The sequence below is a fragment of the Neofelis nebulosa genome, chromosome 12 (assembly GCF_028018385.1).
Source record: "Neofelis nebulosa isolate mNeoNeb1 chromosome 12, mNeoNeb1.pri, whole genome shotgun sequence".
Lineage (NCBI taxonomy): Eukaryota > Metazoa > Chordata > Mammalia > Carnivora > Felidae > Neofelis > Neofelis nebulosa.
In genome coordinates, this window is record NC_080793.1 from 78,552,494 (window position 1) to 78,573,723 (window position 21,230).

At 40.0% G+C, this 21,230-nt stretch overlaps 1 protein-coding gene across 2 annotated transcripts in view; it reads left to right on the plus strand.

The window, feature by feature from the left end:
• The window catches only part of TRPM6 (transient receptor potential cation channel subfamily M member 6), a 202,895-nt gene that overhangs the window by 11,643 nt on the left and 170,022 nt on the right, over positions 1 to 21,230 (plus strand). The window contains exon 3 of one of the 2 annotated variants that reach the window (XM_058695681.1): positions 19,745 to 19,910. In XM_058695681.1, coding sequence (XP_058551664.1) covers positions 19,902 to 19,910 — 9 coding nt within the window. In that variant the 5' untranslated portion in view covers positions 19,745 to 19,901. Of the gene's footprint in view, positions 1 to 19,403; positions 19,911 to 21,230 lie in introns of those variants that run through there. The other variant, XM_058695682.1, reaches the window with a different exon arrangement.

Consider the following 21,230-nt stretch of genomic DNA (forward strand, 5'->3'; position numbering starts at 1 on the left):
ATCTATGTACTGATGTAAGTGGAGTATTAAATTCCCTACTATCATTTTATTGCTGTCTACTTCTCTTAAGTCTCATAAGATTCATTTTATATACTTAGGTTTTCCTATGTTGGGTGTGTAAATATTTATACATGTTATATTTTCTTATTGGATTGACTCTTTATCATTATGTAATGCCTTTCTTTGTCTCTAATTACAGTCTTTATTTTAAAGTCTATTTTTTTCTGATAAAAGTGTAGGTACTCCAGCTTTCTTTTGGTTTCCATTTGCATGGAATATCTTTTTTCATCCCTTCACTTTTATTTAAAAAATGTTTAATGTATATTTATTTTTGACAGAAAAAGAGACAGAGTGTGAGGAGGGGAGGGGCAGACATAGAGGGAGACACAGAATATGAAGCAGGCTCCAGGCGCTGAGCTGTCAGCACAGAGCCCAACACAGAGCTCAAACTCACAAACCTTGAGACCATGACCTGAGCTGAAGTCCGACACTCAACTAAACCACCCAGGCGCCCCTCCAACCCTTCACTTTTAGTCTGTGTGTGTTCTTACATTCTAAAGTGAGTTTTGGGGCACCTAGGTGGTATAATTAGTTAAGTGTCTGACTCCTGATTTTAGCTCGGGTCATGATCTCATGATTGTGAGATCAAGCCTCAAATTGTGCTCTGTGCTAATAGCACAGAGCCTGCTTGGAATTCTCTCTTTCTCTCTCTCTCTGTCCCTCCCCCACTCATGCTCTCTCAAAATATAAGTAAGTAAGTAAGTAAGTAAGTAAGTAAATAAATAAATAAATAAATGTGAGTTTCTTCTAGGCAGCATAGAGATGGGTCCTGTTTTTATATCTATTCAGCACACTTTATGTCTTTTGATAGTAGAATTTAGTCCATTTACATTTAAAGTCATTATTGATAGGTATGTACTTTTATCTATCAATGGTGGCTTTAAATGTAAATGGACTAAACTCATCATTTGGTTAGTTGTTTTCTGGCTGTTTTTGTAGTCCCTCTTTAGTCTTTTCTTCTCTTGTTCTCTTCCTTTGCGGTTTGTTGACTTACTTTAGTGGTATGCTTGTATTCCTTTCTCTTTCTCTTTTGTGTGTTTGCTATAGGTTTTGTTTTGTGGTTACCATGAGACTTATATATAGCAACTTAAAACTAAAACAGTCTATTTTAGGGGCGCCTGAGTGGCTCAGTCAGTTAAGCATCCAACTTTGGCTCAGGTCATGATCTCACAGCCTGTGAGTTCAAGCCTCACGGCAAGCTCTGTGCTGACAGTGAAGAGCCTGGAGCCTGCTTCAGATTCTGTCTCCCTCTCTCTCTGCACCCCCTACCCCACCACCCCTGCTCACACCTCTGTGTCTCTCAAAAATAAATAAACATTAAAAAATAAAACATAAATGAAACAGTCTATTTGAAGCTGATAACAACTTGAGTTTGATCCCAATGGAAAGCTCAACATTATTATTCCCCCCACCATGTATTATATATATATTTTTTATGTATTATATTTTTAATGTTACATTTTACATCTTTATGTCTTATGTATCCCTTACCAAATTATTATAATCATAGTTTTTAGTACTTTTGTTTTATAACCTTCATGTTAGCTTTGTAAGTGATTAAGCAACTACCTTTACTATATATTTATCTTTCCAGTGAACTTCATTCTTTCATATGTGTTCTTGTTACAAATTGGTCCCCTTTCTTTTTAGCTTAAAGAAGTCTCTTTATCCGTTCCTGTGAGGCCAGTGTAGTGGTGATGAACTCCTTTAGTTTTTACTTGTCTGGAAAATTTCTTATCTCACCTTCACTTCTGAATGATAACTGTGCTGGGCATAGTATTCTTGGTTGGAAATTTTTTCCTTCAGCACTTTGAATATGTCATACCACTCCCTTCAGGCCTGCAACGTTGTTGCTGAAAATCTACTTACAGTCTTATGGGGGTTCCCTTGTAGGTAAGAAGTTTTTTCCTTCTTGCTTCTTTTAATATTCTCTCTTTGTCTTTAACTTTTGCCACTTTAATTAAAATATGTCTTGGTGTGGATTCCTTTGTGCCCCTCTTATTTGGAATTTTCTGGGCTTCCTGGATCAGGATGCCTGGTTCCTCACCCAGGTTAGAGAAGGTTTCTGCCATTATTTCTTCAAATAAGATTTCTGCCCCCTTTTCTCTCTCTGTTCTTTCTGGGACTCCTATAATGTGAATGTTAGTCTGCTTGATGTTGTCCTAGAAGTCCCTTAAGCTACCTTCACTTTGAAATTCTTTTTTGATTTCACTGCTCTGACTGATTTCCTTCTAGTTAACTAATCTTTTCTTCTGCATCATCTTGTTTGTTGTTGAACCTCTCTGTCGTATTTTTCATTTCAGTTACTGTATTCTTCTGCTCTGTGACTTCTATTTAGTATTTTCTTATTATTTTTTTAATCTCTTTGTTGAAGTTCTCACTGTGTTCCATTCTTCTCCCAAATTCAGTGAGTATCCTTATGACCATTATTCTGAACTCTTTATTGGGTAAATTATTTATCTCTATTTCTTTAAGCTTTTTTTTTCCCCCTGAGGTTTTATTTTGATTTTTCATTTGGAACATATTTCTCTGTTTCTTTATTTTGCTTTACTCTCTGTGTTGGTTTCTATAGCAGATGAAGCAACCACTTCTCCCAGTCTTGAAGGAGTGGCCTCATGTAGGAGATGAACCTTGTTATTGAGCCCTGCATCAGCTCTTGGTTGTCTTTTAAACCTTTGTACTTGTCCAAGCAGCCTATTATATTTTTAATAGCTCCCACTAGTTCAGGATGTGCCAAGACCTGTCATTGTCCCAAAGATCTTAGCACCTAGATTCAGGACAACTGAAAGCCAGATCCTCAGGTATCAGCTTTTGCAACTATGCAACTATATGCAGTCCTGTGGGACCACAAACATAAGCCCCATTTGTCACCAGGGCCAGGGGATCTAGAGGTGTCCATTGGGCAGCATGCACAAAAGTCAGGGCTTCAGGTGAGTGTATAAGCTCTTTTCTGGGAGATACTGACAAGCTGGAACGAGGCAAAGGGAGAGCACTAAGGTGGCATCCACAGCCTACGTTCTTTGAGAGCAACTCCATGGGCCACTAAATGTGGGCTAAACCTGAAGTGTGCTCCTCAGGCCAAAGCTCCAGGACAAGCAAAGGGGCCTCCCTCACAGAAAGACTGGGAGGGGTGTGCCTCAGCCTGCAATCTGTGTGGTACCATGGGGAGCAGTAGTTTGCCAAGAGCCATCTTTCTGTTTTCCATAGTTCAGCGGGACCTCGGACTGCAAGCCACTAGAGTTAGGTGGTCGAGGGGTGTCCCCTCAGTGGCAGCAACAAAAACCAGTGCAACAGATAAGTATGTGTAAAGCTGCCCTTCAGGAGACAGTGGTGTTCCAGAGTATGTCAGCAGGTGAGCACGAATATAGTACCTGCCCTCTGAGGTCTCTGGAAAGGATTCCAGTCAGTCCCAAGATGCATGTTTAATTAGAACCCTGCACCTCAGACCACAGTCATGATCATTATTACCTTAATAGGTCTCCTACATGGAAAGACTGAGCTCCTGGGTCTCTTGCCTCTTGCTCTGTCCTGGAGATGGAAGCTGTTTAAGAACGCTTTTTCTGTTGGTTACATCCGTGGGATTCATGAGTGTAAGCCCCAGTGGCCACCAGAGTCTGGTGATACAGGAGCGTCCCCTAGAAGCAGTCACAAAAATTAGGGAGCCAGACAGGGGTTTGAGCTCCTTTCTGGGCGATACCAATTATACAGTCCCATGGGACCACAAACTCCCCTGGCCTCCAGAGCCAGGAGATCAAGAGGCATCCCCTGGGCAGCAGCTGCACAAATCAGGGCACCAGATTTCATGCTCCCTTGCATGAAATACGGGTGCTTTGGAGCATGGCAAAGGGAGAACGTGAAGATCGTGCTTTCCAGTCTCCATCCCTGGATAGTGTGCTGCAAGCTCCTAGGTATGTGTGTTCAGTCAGATGCCCCTCAGACCAATGCTTCAACATAAGCAGGTGTCCCTTCTTCACTTTGAGTCTGGGTATGGTCTGCTGCTCTGAGCTGGGCCCTGGGGCAGGTGCTCACAAGTCTGAGCACACAAGCCCTTTAAGAGGTGTTTCTCAGATCATTTCAGTCTTGTGAGTCTCAGGGCATGAGTCCCATTGATTTTCAAAGTTAGATATTTGGTGGCTCATCTCTTAGGTGCAGGTTTTAAAAGTTAGAGTGTCTACGGGCACCTGGGTGGCTTAGTCGGTTGAGCATCTGACTTTGGCTCAGGTCATGGTCTCACGGTGCATGAGTTTGAGCCCCACATTGGGCTTGCTGCTGTCAGCACAGAGCCCACTTTGGATCCTCTGGTTCCCCCCTCTCTCTCTGCGCCTCCATCCACCTCTCTCTCTCTCTCTCCCCCCCACCACTTAAAAGTAAATAAATATTAAAAAAAAAAAAAAGGTTGAAGTGTCTAATAGGGGGTTTAAGCCCTTTGCTCCTCAGGGAGAAGCTCTTGGGTTTTGAGTTCCTTCCTGGTTGTGGGTCTTCTTGAAGACTGTGTTCCAGCCTCTCCTACCTGCTCTGAGGTGGTTTTCTTCTAATTAGGCTGATGTGTAGTTATTACTCAACCAGCCTTTAAGGTTTCTAAGAGGAAATATTTCCATATGCAGCTTTAGGCTCTGTGGGAGTAAGTGAATTCAGGATCTACCCATGTCACCATCTTGAACCAGAACCTTAAATTAAACAATGTATATTCTTTTCCTGATTGTATAAATAATATGTTCCCGTTTTGGAAGTACATGAAGGCACAAAAATATAAACAAACAATTAAAATCCTTTTCCCAAAGACAACCACGGTAATACTTTAGCTTGTTTTTTGATCCATAGTTATATATTTGAATTCATCATTATTTCTTTAATTAATCAAAGTAATACATGAATATGACTATATATATATATGTGTGTGTGTGTATATATATATATATATATATATATATATATATATATATAGTTTTTATTTTTTATTTGCATATTTTTAATTTGCATTCAGGTTTATCAGGGATATTGACCAGTAATTCTCCCTTTTTAGTGGGGTCTTTGTTGGGTTTTAGAATCAAGGTAATGCTGGCTTCATAGAATGAGTTTGGAAGTTTTCCTTCCATTGCCATTTTTGGGAACACTTTGAGGAGAATAGGTATTACCTCTTCTTTAAATGTCTGATAGAATTCCCCTGGGAAGCCATCTGGCCCAGGACTCTTATTTGTTGGGAGATTTTTGATAACTGATTCGATTTCTTTCTTTTTTTAAAAATTTTTTAAATGTTTATTTATTTTTGACAGAGAGAAAGAGAGACAGAGCATGAGCAGGGGAGGGGCAGAGAAAGAGGGAGACACAGAATCTGAAGCAGGCTCCAGGCTCTGAGCTGTCAGCACAGAGCCCGATGCGGGGCTCAAACCCACAAACTGTGAGATCATGACCTGAACCGAAGTCGGATGCTCAACCGACTGAGCCGCCCAGGCGCCCCAATAACTGATTCTATTTCTTTGCTGGTTATGGGCCTGTTCAAATTTTCTATTTCTTCCTGTTTGAATTTTGGTAGTGTGTGAGTGTCTAGGAATTTGTCTATTTCTTCCAGATTGTCCAGTTTGTTGACCTATAATTTTTCAGAGTATTCTCTTATAACTGTATTTCTGTGTTGTTGGTTGTGATCTCTCCCCTTTTGTTTGTGATTTTATCTATTTGAGTCTGCTTTTTGAGAAGTCTAGCTAGGAATTTATCAATTTTGTTTATTCTTTCAAGAAATCAGCTCTTAGTTTCATTGATCTGTTCTACTGTTTTTTGTTTGTGTTTTTTTTTTTTTGGATTCTATATTATTCATTTCTGCTCTAATATTTATTATTTCCCCTCTTCTGCTGCCTTTGGGCTTTATTTGCTGCTCATTTTCTGGATTCTTTAGGTGTAAGGTTAGGTTGTGTATTTGGGACCTTTCTTGATTTTTGAGATAGGCCTGAATTGCAATGTATCTTTCTCTTAGGGCTACCTTTGCTGCATCCCAAAGGGATTGAGCTGTCTTGTTTTAATTTTCATTTGCTTCCAGGTATTTTTTAATTTCCAATTTAATTTCCTGGTTAACCCATTCATTCTTTAGTGGGCTGTTCTTTAACCTCCATGTATTTGAGGGCTTTCCAATTTTTTTATGGTCAATTTCAAGTTTCATAGTGTTGTGATCTGAAAATATGCATGGTATGATCTCAGTATTTTTGTACCTGTTGAGGGCTGATTTGGTGATACAATATGTGATCTATTCTGGAGAATGTTCCATGTGTACTTGAGAAGAATGTGTATTCTGCTGCTTTAGGATGAAATGTTCTGGATATATCTGTTAAGTCCACCTGTTCCAGTGTGTCATTGAGAGCTGTTGTTTACTTGTTGATTTTGTGCTTAGATTATCTGTCCTTTGTTGTAACTGGAGTATTTTTTTTTTAATTTTTTAACGTTTATTTATTTTTGAGACAGAGAGAGACAGAGCATGAACGGGGGAGGGTCAGAGAGAGAGGAAGACACAGAGTCTGAAACAGGCTCCAGGCTCTGAGCCATTAGCACAGAGCCTGATGCAGGGCTTGAACTCACGTACCGTGAGATCATGACCTGAGCCAAAGTTGGACGCTTAACCGACTGAGCCACCCAGGTGCCCCATAAGTGGAGTATTAAAGTCTCCTATAATTATGGTATTATTATCAATAAATTTGCTTATGTTTGTGATTTATATATTTGGGTATATCAAATTGGGGGCATAAATATTTACAATTGTTAGCTCTTCTTGATGGATAGACCTCTTAAATATGATGTAATGCCCTTCTTCATCTCTTGTTACAATCTTTGTTTTAAAATCAATTTGTCTGATATAAGTATGGCTACTCTGGCTTTCTTTTGATGTCCAGTAGCATGATAGATGGCTCTCTATCCCCTCACTTTCAATCTACAGGTGTCTTCAGATCTAAAATGAGTCTCTTGTAGGCAGCATATAGATGGATCTTATTTTTTTTATCCATTCTGATAACCTGTGTCTTTTGATTGGGGCATTTAGTCCATTTACATTCAGAGTGATTATTGAAAGATATGAATTTAGTACCATTGTGTTATCTGTAGATTTCATGTTTGTGATAATGTCCTCTGGTCCTTTGTAGTCTTTGCTGCTTTGTATTCTGAGTCCCCTTAGGATTTCTTGCAGGGTTGGTTTAATGGTCACAAACTCTTTTAGTTTTAATATGTCTGGGAAAGTCTTTCTCCTATTCTGAATGACAACCTCACTTGCTTCCTATTGAGCACATTGAATATTTCCTGCCACCCCCTTATGGCCTGCCACGTTACAGTGGACAGGTGTGCCACTAAACTTATGTATCTACGTGTGTAGGTTAAGGACCATTTGTCCCTAGTTGCTTTCAGAATTCTCTCTTTATCTTTGTATTTTACAAGTTTCACTATGATATATCATGGTGTTGACTTTTTTTTTTTTTTTTTTTTAATTTTTAAAGTTTATTTATTTTGAGAGAGAGCACAGGTCGGGTAGGGGCAGAGAGACAGGGAAGAGAGAAAATCCTAAGCACGCTCCTTGCTGTCAGCACAGAGCCTGATGCAAGGCTCAAACTCATGAACCATGAGATCATGACCTGAACCAAGATCAAGAGTCAGACACTCAACTGACTGAGCCACCCAGGTGCCACGGTGTTGACCTATTATTGTTGATTTTGAAGGCAGTTCTCTGTATCTCTTGGACTTAGATGCCTATTTCCCTCCCCAGATTAGGGAAGGTCTCAGCTATAATTTGTCCAAGAAACCTTCTGCCCCTTTTTCTCACTCTTTTCTTCTGGGACTACTATGATATGGATATTGTTTTGTTTCATGGAATCACTTAATTCTCTAATTCTCCCCTCATGATCTAGTACTATCCTTTCCCTCTTTTTCAGCTTCATTATTCCCATAATTTTATCTTCTATTTGACCTACCCTCTCCTCTGGTTATTTAATCCTCACTGTCACTGTATCTAGTTTATTTTGCATCTCAGATATAGCATTTTTAAATTCATCCCGACTAGTCCTTAGGTCTTTGATCTCTGCAACAAGGGTTTCTCTGGTGTCTTATATGCTTTTTTCAAGCCAAGCTATTAGTCTTATGAATGTTGTTCTAAATTCTTGTTCAAATATATTATTTATATCTCTCGTTCTTTTGAGCAAGTCTCTGGCTGTGATTTCTTCTTTGCCTTTCTCTTGGGGAGAATTCCTCCATCTTGTCATTTCGGCTAAGTTTCTATCTTTTGGGTGTTTTAAAAGCTTGTTATGTGACCTGCACTCTCAAGTACTACTATATTAAAAAGGGGTCATATGCTGTCCAGGGCCGGGCACTCCAGGAAGTGTTCTTGGTGTATGTTTGGTGTTTGGTCTGTTGTTGTGTTTTGGCTGCTCTGTCCCACTGGTGAGTCCTCTGCAGAGCTCCTCTTAGCTTGCAGTGGGCAGTGTTTGGACCTTGAACTAGGTGTGCTTTGACTTGTTTGTCGGAGTAACCCTGGAAAAAAAAGAGGGTGGGGGAAGCCTGATCCCGTAAAAAGAGAAAAAGGATAGGTGAGAAAGGAAAACCAAACAGAGAATCAAAAAACTATAAGGCTAGGGGCGCCTGGGTGGCGCAGTCGGTTGAGCGTCCGACTTCAGCCAGGTCACGATCTCGCGGTCCGTGAGTTCGAGCCCCGCGTCAGGCTCTGGGCTGATGGCTCGGAGCCTGGAGCCTGTTTCCGATTCTGTGTCTCCCTCTCTCTCTGCCCCTCCCCCGTTCATGCTCTGTCTCTCTCTGTCCCAAAAATTAAAAAAAAAAAAAAAAAAAAAAACCGTTGAAAAAAAAAAACTATAAGGCTCATTACAACGAAAGAGAGAGGAAAAGAAAGAAGAAAAAAGCAGAAGAAAAGAGAAAAGATGGAAAAAGAATAGAATAAAAAAGCCTGACCAAAAAATACATATATGTATATATAAGAAAAAATGACAAAAAACAAGTCAGACACAATGAGCCTGATTCCAAAAGAAAAAAATAAAAAGAGGGAGGAAAGAAAGAGAAAAATAAAAAAAAATGTCTGTTGGTGCCTGGAGGTGGTGGCTGTGCTGGTCTGGAGGAGAGGCCGGCTGCCTTGGGTCAGACTCCGTCTCGCTCCGTTAGATTAGCAGTTGCCAGGCACCGAGGGGCGGGGTAGGTGTAAGTGGTCCCACCTTCACTGGGGACCACTGTGCTGCTCTTGGAAGTTCCACCCTGTTGGTGTGTGTGTGGGGAAAAGGCATCACCCCAATTTCTCCTCCCCAGTCGGGGTTCTAAACCCATGCTGTTCAGGCAGCCCTCAGAATAGTGAGGGTGGTCAGCTTGCCCTGCACCACAGGTCTCCTGAGCCTTCCCCTTGGCTCTCAGCTGGGATTCAAAACCCTATGTCTTAAAGGACCCAGCCCTTTGTGGATCTATTCCCCTCCTCCAGACTGGAGCCTCTCCCCTTTGCTGAGGAAAGGCCTTTGGCTAGCACCTGGAGGGTCTTCTTCCCAGAGTACTCTGGGAAGGGGACTGTTCTTTCCCAGTGCACCCCAGAGACCACGACACCACACCATGCTCTCGGGGGCTGGCTCTCTCCTGCCCAGGAATATGCACCAACGCTCCGCTCTGGAGAAAGTCACGCACTTCCAAAACCTCTGAGTTTCGGCTCCAAAGGCTGTTTGCAAAAATGCACTGGGATGCTCAGTACTTCAGCTTCCCCAGTCCATGGTCCTGAGCGGTTTTCCTCTTGTGCTAACCCTATGCCACACTTTCACAACCCCTCTGTCTTTCTCTGCCTTTTGTCTCTCCACACAAAGGGTTCCCTCGTCTCCACAGCTCTGCTCTTTTATTTCCCCCAGTTCACGTGCATGCACCTAAATCCCTCCAAGCTGTCTCCTTCCAACTGTGGACATCCTTCTACCTCCCTGCAGATTGATCTCTTGGGTTTTCTAAGTGTTCTGACCCCAATACAGCTGTGTTTGAGGGACCAGGAAAATCCAGGTCCCCCTACTTCTCTGCCATCTTAACTCCTCCAAGCTCTTGAGTGTCTACTCTCGAATCATTTTAACATGCTCTTTTGTGACCTTTCTGTGAGCTTAAAATTCCCCAATATTTAAAAATATAATTGCTTTGACTTTAATAAAAAGAAGCATAGTCATAAATATTTAAGCAATACAAATAAATGCCAAGTAGAATGTGAAAAGTGTCATCACTATCACTCAGAAGTAATGTTTGGTAACACTGAGAATCATATCTAAGCACCTCTTGATGGACAGGGGAACAGATGAATGGAACATAGTGTATAGAAGAAAGATAGAAGTAGTTTTATAAACTTGCATCATGAAAGGCATTACAAGCAGTTTTTCTTGAATTTAATAGAATAAATTGCAGTAAACTTTTTAAGGAATAATTAACAAGCGTAATTATATGTATTTAAACTATACAACATGATGATTTGGTATATATATGTATAGTAGAATGATTGCAAGATCAAGATAATTAACATATTTATCACCTGACACAGTTAATTCTTTTTTCGCTCTACCCTCCACCCCTTTCAAGTGTACATTATTGTATTATTAACTATAGTCACCACCATGCTGCAAATCAGATCTTCAGAACTTTTTCTTCTCATAACTGAAAATTTGTGCCCTTTGACTTTCCCTCTCCCTAGTCCCTGGCAACCACCATTCTTTTCTGTTTTTATGAAATCAGTCAAGCACTGTGTTAAATGCTTTATGTGTGTGATCTTATTTATCTTTGTAATAACCCTAGAGTTAGGTCATTCATTCACTCATTCATTCCTCACTCAATTAATAAATATTTATTTTTATCTATTATATACCAGGCACTTTTCTAGGTGTTGGGGGATCAGTCAAAAGAAACAGACATGTATCAATGAATGGTTTAATAAAACAGGCAAGAATCTATGCCCTCCTGGAGCTTACGTTTTACAAGCAAAATACGTGGCTTACTAGATAATGGATAAATGTTGCTGAGAAAAATAAAAGAAGGAAGGGGATGTAAGGAGCTGGTGATGAAGCAGGGATGTTCACAATTTTAGATAGTGTGCAAAGGAAGATACCGCTGAGGAAATGACCTCTGAGTCCACGTTTAAAGGGAGAGCAAGAGGAAGAGTAACCCAGGCAGAAGAAAAGGCAAGAGTAAAAGCCTACAAGAAGAAACTTTTTGGTCTTCTGAAAACAAGGAAGGCAGTCTGGCTAGAGGGAGAGTGCAAGGAGATACAGTCGTGGAGACAAAGGCTGGGTCTGATCTTGCAGGCAACTATAAGGACTTTCTTGTTGCCTCTGAGACAGAAGGCATTGAGGTCTTTGATCAGAGGAGGGACATGATTGGACTTACATATTAACAAAATCACTCTATTTTATTGATTGGAGCAGAAATACAGGCAGGGTGGTCTGTTATTAGCTAATTAGTCTCCCCATTTGGCAGGTGAGGAGAATGAGACTTGAACTTGACCCAAATCATAAACCCTTTTTTTTTTTTTATCTTTTAAAAGTTTTTTACTAATGTTTATTATTTATTTTTGAGACAGAGACAGAGCACCAGTGGGGGAGGGTTAGAGAGAAAAGGAGACACAGAATCTGAAGCAGGTTCCAGGCTCCCAGCTGTCAGCACAGAGCCCCATGCGGGGCCCGAAACAATGAACTGTGAGATCATGACCTGAGCTTAAGTCGGATGCTTAACCGACTGAGCCAACCAGGTGCCCCTGTCTTTTTTTAAAGAGCTTTTTTTTTTTAAAGGTCATTTATTTATTTTAAGACAGACAGAGACAGTGTGAGCAGGGGAGGGGCAGAGAGAGGGAGAAAGAGAATCCCATTCTGTGCTGATAGCACAGAGCCTGACATGGAGCTGGAATTCATGAAACCCTGAGACCATGACTTGAGCTGAAACCAAGAGTCGGACGCTTGACTGTCTGAGCCACCCAGGCGCCCAGGTCATAAACTCTTAACACAAGCAGACCAGCAGCATCAACATCACCTGGGACCTAGAAATGCAGACTCTCAGGCCCCTCCCCAGACCAGCTGAATCGGTATTTTAGGAGGAGCCTCAAGTGATTCACTTGTACATTAAAGCTTGAAAAGCCTTGGTCTCAAACTCTAAGAGATATTGTTGTTGAAACTCATTGATCAGGAAAGAATATCATTGAAATGGTGTTCTAAGGAATTGTTATTTGGTAGCAAATAAACAGAGAAGAGAGAGGGATACCAAACAGGAGGAAATTACAATAACCCAGAAGTTTAAGGCCAAATGGCTGAAGTAAGACAATAACAGTAGGAAGGAAAACTCATTTTTAAGAAGGAATGGAGGCAAGAGTTTTTTTTTTTTAATCCTATAATTTTATTTTTTTTATATTTTTATTTTTTTGATTTTTATTTATTTTTAAAATTTACATTCAAGTTAGTTAGCGTACAGTTCAACAATGATTTCGGGAGTAGATTCCTTAATGCCCCTTACCCATTTAGCCTATCACCCCTCCCAGAACCCCTCCAGTAACCCTCAGTTTGTTCTCCATATTTAAGTCTCTTACATTTTGTCCCCCTCCCTGTTTTTATATTATTTTTGCTTCCCTTCCCTTATGTTCATCTGTTTTGTATCTTAAAGTCCTCATATGAGTGAAGTCATATGATTTTGGTCTTTTTCTGACTGACTGATTTCGCTTAGCATAATACCTTCCAGTTCCATCCATGTAGTTCCAAATGGCAAGGTTTCATCCTTTTTGTTTGCCAAGTAATACTCCATTGTACGTATATGTGTGTGTGTATATATATATATATATATATATATATATACACACCACATCTTCTTTATCCATTCATCCATCATGGACATTTGGGCTCTTTCCATACTTTGGCTATTGTTGATAGTGCTGCTATAAACATGGGGGTGCACGTGCCCCTTCAAAACAGCACACCTGTGTCCCTTGGATAAATACCTAGTAGTGCAATTGCTGGGTCGTAGAGGAGTTCTATTTTTAGTTTTTTGAGGAGCCTCCATACTGTTTTCTAGAGTGGCTGCACCAGTTTGCATTCCCACCAGTTTGCATTCCCACCAGCAGTGCAATAGAGATCCTCTTTCTCTGCATCTTTGCCAACATCTGTTTTTGCCTGAGTTGTTAATGTTAGCCATGCTGACAGCTGTGAGGTGGTATTTCATTGTAGTTTTGATTTGTATTTCCCTGATGATGAGTGGTGTTGAGCATTTTTTCATGTGTCGGTTGGCCATTTGGATGTCTCCTTTACAGAAGTGTCTATTCATGTCTTTTGCCCATTGCTTCACTGGATTATTTGTTTTTTGGGTGTTGAGTTTGTTAAGTTCTTTATAGATTTTGGACACTATTTATAGATACCTTTATCTGAGATGTCATTTGCAAATATCTTCTCCCATTCTGTTGGTTGCCTTTTAGTTTTGCTGATTGTTTCCTTTGCTGTGCAGAAACATTTTATTTTGATGAAGTCCTAATAGTTCATTTTGGCTTTTGTTTCCTTTGCCTCCAGAGACCTGTTGAGTAAGATGCTGCTGCGGCCAAGGTCCTAGAGTTTTTTGCCTGCTTTCTCCTCGAGGATTTTGATGGCTTCCTGTCTTACGTTTAGGCCTTTCATCCATTTTGAGTTTATTTTTGTGTCTGGTGTAAGAAAGTGGTCGAGGTTCATTTTTCTGCATGTCGCTGTTCAGTTTTCCCAGTACCACTTGCTGAAGAGACTGTCTTTATTCCATTAGATATTCTTTCCTGCTTTGTCAAAGATTAGTTGGCCATATGTTTGTGGGTCCATTTCTGGGTTCTCTATTCTGTTCCATTGATCTGAGTGTCTGTTCTTGTGCCAGTACCATACTGTCTTGATGATTACAGCTTTGTAATACAGCTTGAAGTCCGGGATTGTGATGCCTCCTGCTTTGGTGTTCTTTTTCAAGATTGCTTTGACTATTTGGGGTCTTTTCTGGTTCCATACAAATTTTAGGATTGTTTGTTCTAGCTCTGTGAAGAATGCTGGTGTTATTTTGATAGGAATTGCATTGAATATGTAGATTGCTTTGGATAGTATTGGCATTTTAACAATATTTGTTCTTCCTATTCAAGAGCATGGAATATTTTTCCATGTTTTTTTGGTGTCTTCTTCAATTTCTTTCGTAAGCTTTCTATAGTTTTCAGTGTATAGATTTTTCACCTCTTTGGTTAGATTTATTCCTAGGTATTTTATGGTTTTTGGTGCAACTGTAAATGGGATCGATTCCTTGATTTCTCTTTCTGTCGCTTCATTGTTGGTGTATAGGAATGCAACCGATTTCTGTGCATTGATTTTATATCCTGCCACTTTGCTGAATTCATGGATCATTTCTAGCAGTTTTTTGGTGGACTCTTTTGAGTTTTCCATATAGAGTATCATGTCATCTGTGAAGAGTGAAAGTTTGACTTCCTCCTGGCCAATTTGGATGGGAGACAAGAGTTTTTTAATGAAGGAAAAAGCCTATAAAACTTAGGCAACGATTACATATACTGGTGAGTGGGAAGGGACCATGAGACAGAGCGTTAGGTAAAATGTGACACTGAAGTTTCACACCTTGGTAAGAGAATACTTGGATCATTACCAGAAAAAGAGAGTGAGAACAGGGATTGTGAGGATGAGGTCAAAGCAAGTTTCAACTTAGTGGACAGAACTTGGTGGTGGCTGCAAACGTTCTGTGGGTTGTCCGGAATGTCTGGATGGGGAAAACTTGGAGCTGACATACTAGTTTTGGAGTCATTTGCCTGGAGGTGCCCACTGAAGCAGTGAGAGTGATTGAGATTTGGGGGGAGAAGACAGAAAGAAGACTGTGGCCACATATCTAGAACCAGCACCCCTTTTAGAAAGGGTAGGAAGCAGAAAAAGGGCAGTCTCAGAAGGGTGAAGAGAGTGTAACATCTCTAAAACCAAGTGCGGGGAGAGAGTTCCTATTTGGCCACAGGCCCATGGAGGTTAGGAGAAATGAAAGAAGATGGATCTTAGCAAAAGTCAAATTGAACTATTGGTGTATTTCAAAGAATGATTTTACAGGAATGAAAGCCAGAGGCTTAGAGAGAGGGCGGGTGGTCAGGAGACATGATCTTCACCCTTAGAGATGCCCCAACCACCAGAAAGGCAGACAAGATAACCACAACAGGTAATTATCTGACAGCACACCCTTATTGACAACTGCACAGTTAAATATGCATGATTCATACTAGCTTTTTTTTTTTTTTTTTTTTTTGTAACCCATCAACATATTATATAGATATATGCATGGTTCTAGGATTTGCAAAGCTCAAAGTGAAAGTCAAACTTCAGACAAGTTATATTTCTGTATGGTCTTTTTGAAAAACCTGATCAGAATTTTTGGTCACATTTTACTAACTAGCACACACTTTTACTATGGCTCTTATTTTATTGTTTTAATTGCTGGTCATTTAGTGGAAAAGATCTGTTGTTGTTTGTTGTTTGTTTGCTTGTTCGTTTTAGCTCATCTTTGCTCCTTTATGAAGAGTGACTCCTTTGTTATGGAGCACTATTGGCTCCAGAAACAATCAGCCCTGTGTAAATGACCATCAGGTGACCAAGAACTTTAGCCTCATCAGCCCAAATGTCACTCAGTGATGCCAAGTCAAAAGAACGCTCCAAGAGCTGCCTTTGCAGTAAAAATTGCTCATGTATCACTCACGTGATGCATTCTATCAGAATCATAGTCATAACAGATTTTATTTACTCGAAGTAAACATTTGACAGTGTTCTATTCACTGGCTTCTCAAAGACTAAATATGCCAAAATATATCTTCCTCTCAAAAAGAACTTCCTTTAAAAAAGAAAATGTGGTTGAAAATATGAAAAAAAGCATGAATATTAAAGTGTTTACAACTTCCACATTTTTCTAAGAAGCAGAAAACTGTTTATTGTTGTCTATCTAGCTTCTTGCAGTGGTGATGAGTCTAGACTGGCCCACCTTATGCTTACACTTGAGGGAATGTGTGTGTATGCAGTTGAGTCAGGTGTGGACTCTGGAGGATAAGAGACCAGGTAGGCAGCAAGTGTAGTATTTCTTCAGAAATGAAGAAAGAAAGGTTGACACTAAATGAGAATAAACAGAAGTTAAGGATAAAAATATTGTAATGAAAATTAGAGAGCTCCAGTATACTTCTTTCCAAGTTGCACTACTTTGCATTTAAGAAGATTTGGTCTGTTAAATGTGAATAATTATAGTGTCTATCTTATAGTGTTGTTGTGAGAAATAAATGGAGAAAATGAATACAGAGCAAACACATGGTGTTTAATAGGTGCTTGCGAAATGATGGTGGTTAGGCTGCTCACACATGCTCATTCCTCCAAAGCATTTGTTTGAGAGGGATTGTATTTGCTTTCTTTCCAGTGGAAGGAATTTGGGGTAGGGTGGAGGTTGGTAAATCTATGGAGTCTTTCTAGAAAGGGAGGGAGGCTGTGGGAGAAGGAATGGTTCCTGCGCTCCAGATGCCCAGTTACCACAGAGATCTGTGGGTTGCCCAGCTGTTGCAGCGGTATATGGGGCCATGTGTGTTCTTCCGGTGTAAGACATTCCCTGCCTGAGTTCAGTTGACAGCCCTGGGCCTTCATTCCCTAACCTGGTATCTTGCCTTCCCTATTCTTTCTTTCTTTCTTTCTTTCTTTCTTTCTTTCTTTCTTTCTTTCTTTCTTTCTTTCTTTCTTTCTTTCTTTCTTTCTTTCTTTCAGTGTTATTTATTTATTTATATTTTATTTTTTTTTAAATTTACATCCAAATTAGTTAGCATGTAGTGCAACGATGATTTCAGGAGTAGATTCCTTAATGCCCCTTACCCATTTAGCCCATCCCCCCCTCCCATATGCCTTCCAGTAGCCCTCTGTTTGTTCTCCATATTTATGAGTCTCTTATGTTTTGTCCCCCTCCCTGTTTTTATATTATTTTTTGTTTCCCTTCCCTCATGTTCATCTCTTTTGTCTCTTAAAGTCCTCATATGAGTGAAGTCATATGATATTTGTCTTTCTCTGACTGACTAATTTCACTGAGCATAATACCCTCCAGTTCCATCCACGTAGTTGCAAATGGCAAGATTTCATTCTTTTTGAATGCCGAGTAATACTCCATTTTATATATATATATATATATATACCACATCTTCTTTATCCATTCATCCATCAATGGACATTTGGGCTCTTTCCATACTTTGGCTATTGTTGATAGTGCTGCTATAAACATGGGGGTGCATGTGCCCCTTTGAAACAGCACACCTGTATCCTGTGGATAAATGCCTAGTCGTGCAATTGCTGGGTCATAGGGTAGTTTTATCTTTAGTTTTTTGAGGAACCTCTATACTGTTTTTCAGAGTGGCTGAACCAGCTTGCGTTCCCATTGCCTTCCCTATTTCTTTGGATCCTAGATGGGATTCCTTCTCTCTGCCCAATGCCAGATATGCAGAGTTCATTTCCTTGGGACCCCTCTGCAACCCAGCACCAACTCCTGGGTCTGGGTAAGGATGAAATCATCTCAGGCCGGACTCAGGTAGCTTCCCCTCATAAGCATGCATGATGCTTATGGCTGGTATTAGGGTTATTGCAGCTGTTACAAATTAAAGAATGAAAAGAGAGAAATTTGTTCTGACCACATAAAAGTAACATTGGTTTCAGGCACTTGGGTTTTCTTATCATTTGTGTCTAATTACCTTCAACACCATGTATATATATGGCTGTCATTAACTGATCTGACTCACTTGAGCCTGCACCATGGTCGTCTGTCCATTTGTGTTTATTACTCTAAAATAATAGTAATCTTGTAATATTTGTAATAAAAAAGAGGTAGTGATATTGTATGTCCCTCAAAACAGTTCATATTGGTTTCTGCCATATTACGGAGATAGTATAATCCTTTCCTGAAAAATCTCACTCCAACTCTATAGAGTGTACTTCACAAGCCCACCCCTGGAGACTACATTTCTTTCCTTTTTTTTTTTTTTGAGACTTTGTATTTTTAATACTTCTCTGGGGTGGTGGTTCTTGCCCTTTTCTGTGTGTGTCATTGACACATTAAGGATCTCATGGACCCTACCAGCCTTTTCCCTAGAAAAATGCACATAATCATAAATTTCACATACAATTTAGGGTTCAGAGAGCTCTTGATTCCCTTAAAATCTAGGTTAAGAAACTCAGTTCTGGAAAATTTGGGTTTTTTTTTTTGCTTTTTCAGCAAATGAGTATTCAGTGCTTACTATGTGCCAGGCACTGTTAACAATGACAAACAAGGAAGGTGACTTAAAGCTTGTGCCTGTGACTGTGTGTGTGTGTGTGTGTGTGTGTGTGTGTGTACGCTTGGCATTTTTCTCCAACTTCTCAGCTGTTTGTTGTAGCTCAACAAAAGGAAATGAGGGTGTAATAATAAAGACTTTAAAATGCTCATCATTTTAGGCACGCAAAGAATATGTGAAATTCACTTAGAGCACTTGCTAAATTTCAGAGACAAAGCAATGCATGGATGCAGAGGGAGAAACTCCTTGAATTTATTTGGAATGGTTTTACAGCATCGAAACTGTTCACACTTGCTTTCTTTGGTGGCGGGGGGTGGGATGGGGTGGCGTGGTGATGCAACTGAGTTCCTAAAAAGAGCTTGGCAATTCGTAGAAAATACCTCCGGAAGGGTGATAAGAACTCTGAGTCATCAATCTGCTTCTAGGTCAGCAATCTAAGGGCTATGAGGAAAATGAAGTTTATAGCATAATAAACACAACGGACAGCGAGCTCTCAAGCTCTCTCTTCAGCACTGTATTTAAGACCCAGTTTGGGCTTTCCTCAGCCCCTTGACAGGAAATGCCTCATCTACTTTGCCCGGTTGGTGGAGCGCAATTCCACTAAAAGAAACGTGTTTGCAGATATATCAGGCTCCTGTTCACAAGATAAGGCACAGTTTACCTAAATAAATCTCTGCCATTTCTTTCTCATATCTGGGTGAGATTTTTTTCCCCCTGCTTCTTCTAGAAGCATTTATGAAGGACTGATCACATACTAGTTGGTCTTTATAACAACCATCTAAAAAAGAGTAATCCTTTGATTCCTTTCTAGTGCCTCCAACATAGGCACACATATTGATTAGTTCTTTCTCGTTTTTCCAAGCCCCCGGTTTCCAGAAAAGTGAGAAATGGCAGTTCAAAAGGGGCACTGAAGTTTTTAGACTCAAGCATGGTTGGGGAAGAAAACAAGGCAGAGGGAACTCAGAGACCCTCCTAATGCTTCCTGTAAAACTTTGGAATTTTAAGAAAAAGGATCTAAATAATAATCCATCTTTGGAGGTGGGGCACCAAAATGAAAAATAAAAATCAACCCTTTCTCCACTTCCATGAAAATAACCACTCACAAAGTTGGCAGCGGTTCTAAATGCGTTTTCATGTTATATAACTTCACGCTAACGTTGAAGTCAGCGCACGGACTGCCCGCGCGGGAGGACGATGTATTCAGGCCACAAAAGCCCAGGATTGATAAGGTTGCCTCAGTCGATTTCCTGCAGCTGGGGAGCTGAAGCAGATGACGACAGGAGTGTTAATCATTTCCCGACCGGCAATCTTAGTCACAAGTTCCTGCTAAAAGTGAAATCACCCCCTCTGGTTTAAAAACAGCTCAACACTTTTTACTCCATTCACACCGCAATTTCTCCCTTCCAGGTTAAGCACATGGAAATTTGTGCAGCCGTTCCTTTTACGGCACTGTTTCCATTAGTTGCTCCCACGAGCTGGAGTTTATCTGATTGTGCGGTAGATGGAAACTTCAGGATAAAATTCAATGGCCGAAGGCTGAGTGAAGTTTACCCTGGCTGTGGTTATGAAGAGGGTAAGTGAATGAACCTCTTTGTTGCTCTTGTGTTTATTTTCTTCTTTGCTAGATTTTATACACCATAAAATGCAAAAGGCGTACTCTTCCAATTACAGTTAACCATTCAGATTTGCTTGATGATTGTTTTTAAGTGATCACGGGCCAAAACCAAGAAATTAAAACACACAATTAAGCATGCATGCCAAACAAAATTGCTTCAGTTGCTTCTTGAAAAAAAATATTTTTATTAATTAAACAGCTTGTTTGGTTAATTGAACTGTTACTGAAATGTCTTTCTACGTTGATGGAATGTTCGTGGGACTGTTCAGTAAAAATAGATTTCTTCAAGGCCCAGAACAGTCCTGGGCACATAGAAGATTTTGTGGAAAGAGCTAATGATGATTTCTCCCCACCCGCTTTTTTTATTCTGTCTGCACTTACGTTAATGGATTTTAGAAGGTATTTTCCAATCACTTGTATAAAATCTTATGTACACGATACATCAGTGATGAATTAAAAAGGAAGTAGAAGATAGGGTTAGTACTTGAAAAATAATTTAATTCACATCTTTGCCTCTATGATTCAAGCTGTTCCGTTTCTGAGAACATTAATGAACATTTTTCTGAGTGTTCCAAAAATTATTGGGATAACACACATGTTTATAGCATTGCTTATCATTGGGAAAACCTGAGAGCAGCCAAGTGTTCATGAATAGGATAGTGGTGAAATCACTGGAATAGGACATAACCCATGAAAAAGAATGAAAAAAATCTGTATTTATTAACATGAAACCAGTCCAATTCGTATTGCTAAGTTAATACAAAAAAAAAGCAAGTTTCTAAAAAATAGTAAGTACAGGATATTTTCATTTTTTGTGTGTCCAAATAAATGCCAGTATCTACATTTACAAATCTGTAGTGATATTCACCAAACTGTTTACACTGGCTACTTTTGGGGAGCTGAATGCGAAAGTTTTCTTTCTACTCTGTAGTCATTAGAAGGTAAGTGGTGGGGATATTGTTTTATTTACTCCTAAAACCTTAGTGTATATAATTGTTTCTGGTACATAATAGGCATGCAGTAAATAGTGTTGAATGAATGAATGAATGAATGAATGAAGAGATTTCTATAATATTTAAATTATTTAATGTTTATTTTTGAGAGAGAGAGAGAGACAGAGCATGAGCAGGGGAGGGGCAGAGAGAGAGGGAGACACAGAATCTGAAGCAGGCTCCAGGCTCTGAGCTGTCAGCACAGAGCCCATCATGGAGCCTGACATGGGGCTCCAGGTCACAAACCTCGAGATTGTGACCTGAGCCAAAGTCGGCCACTTAACCG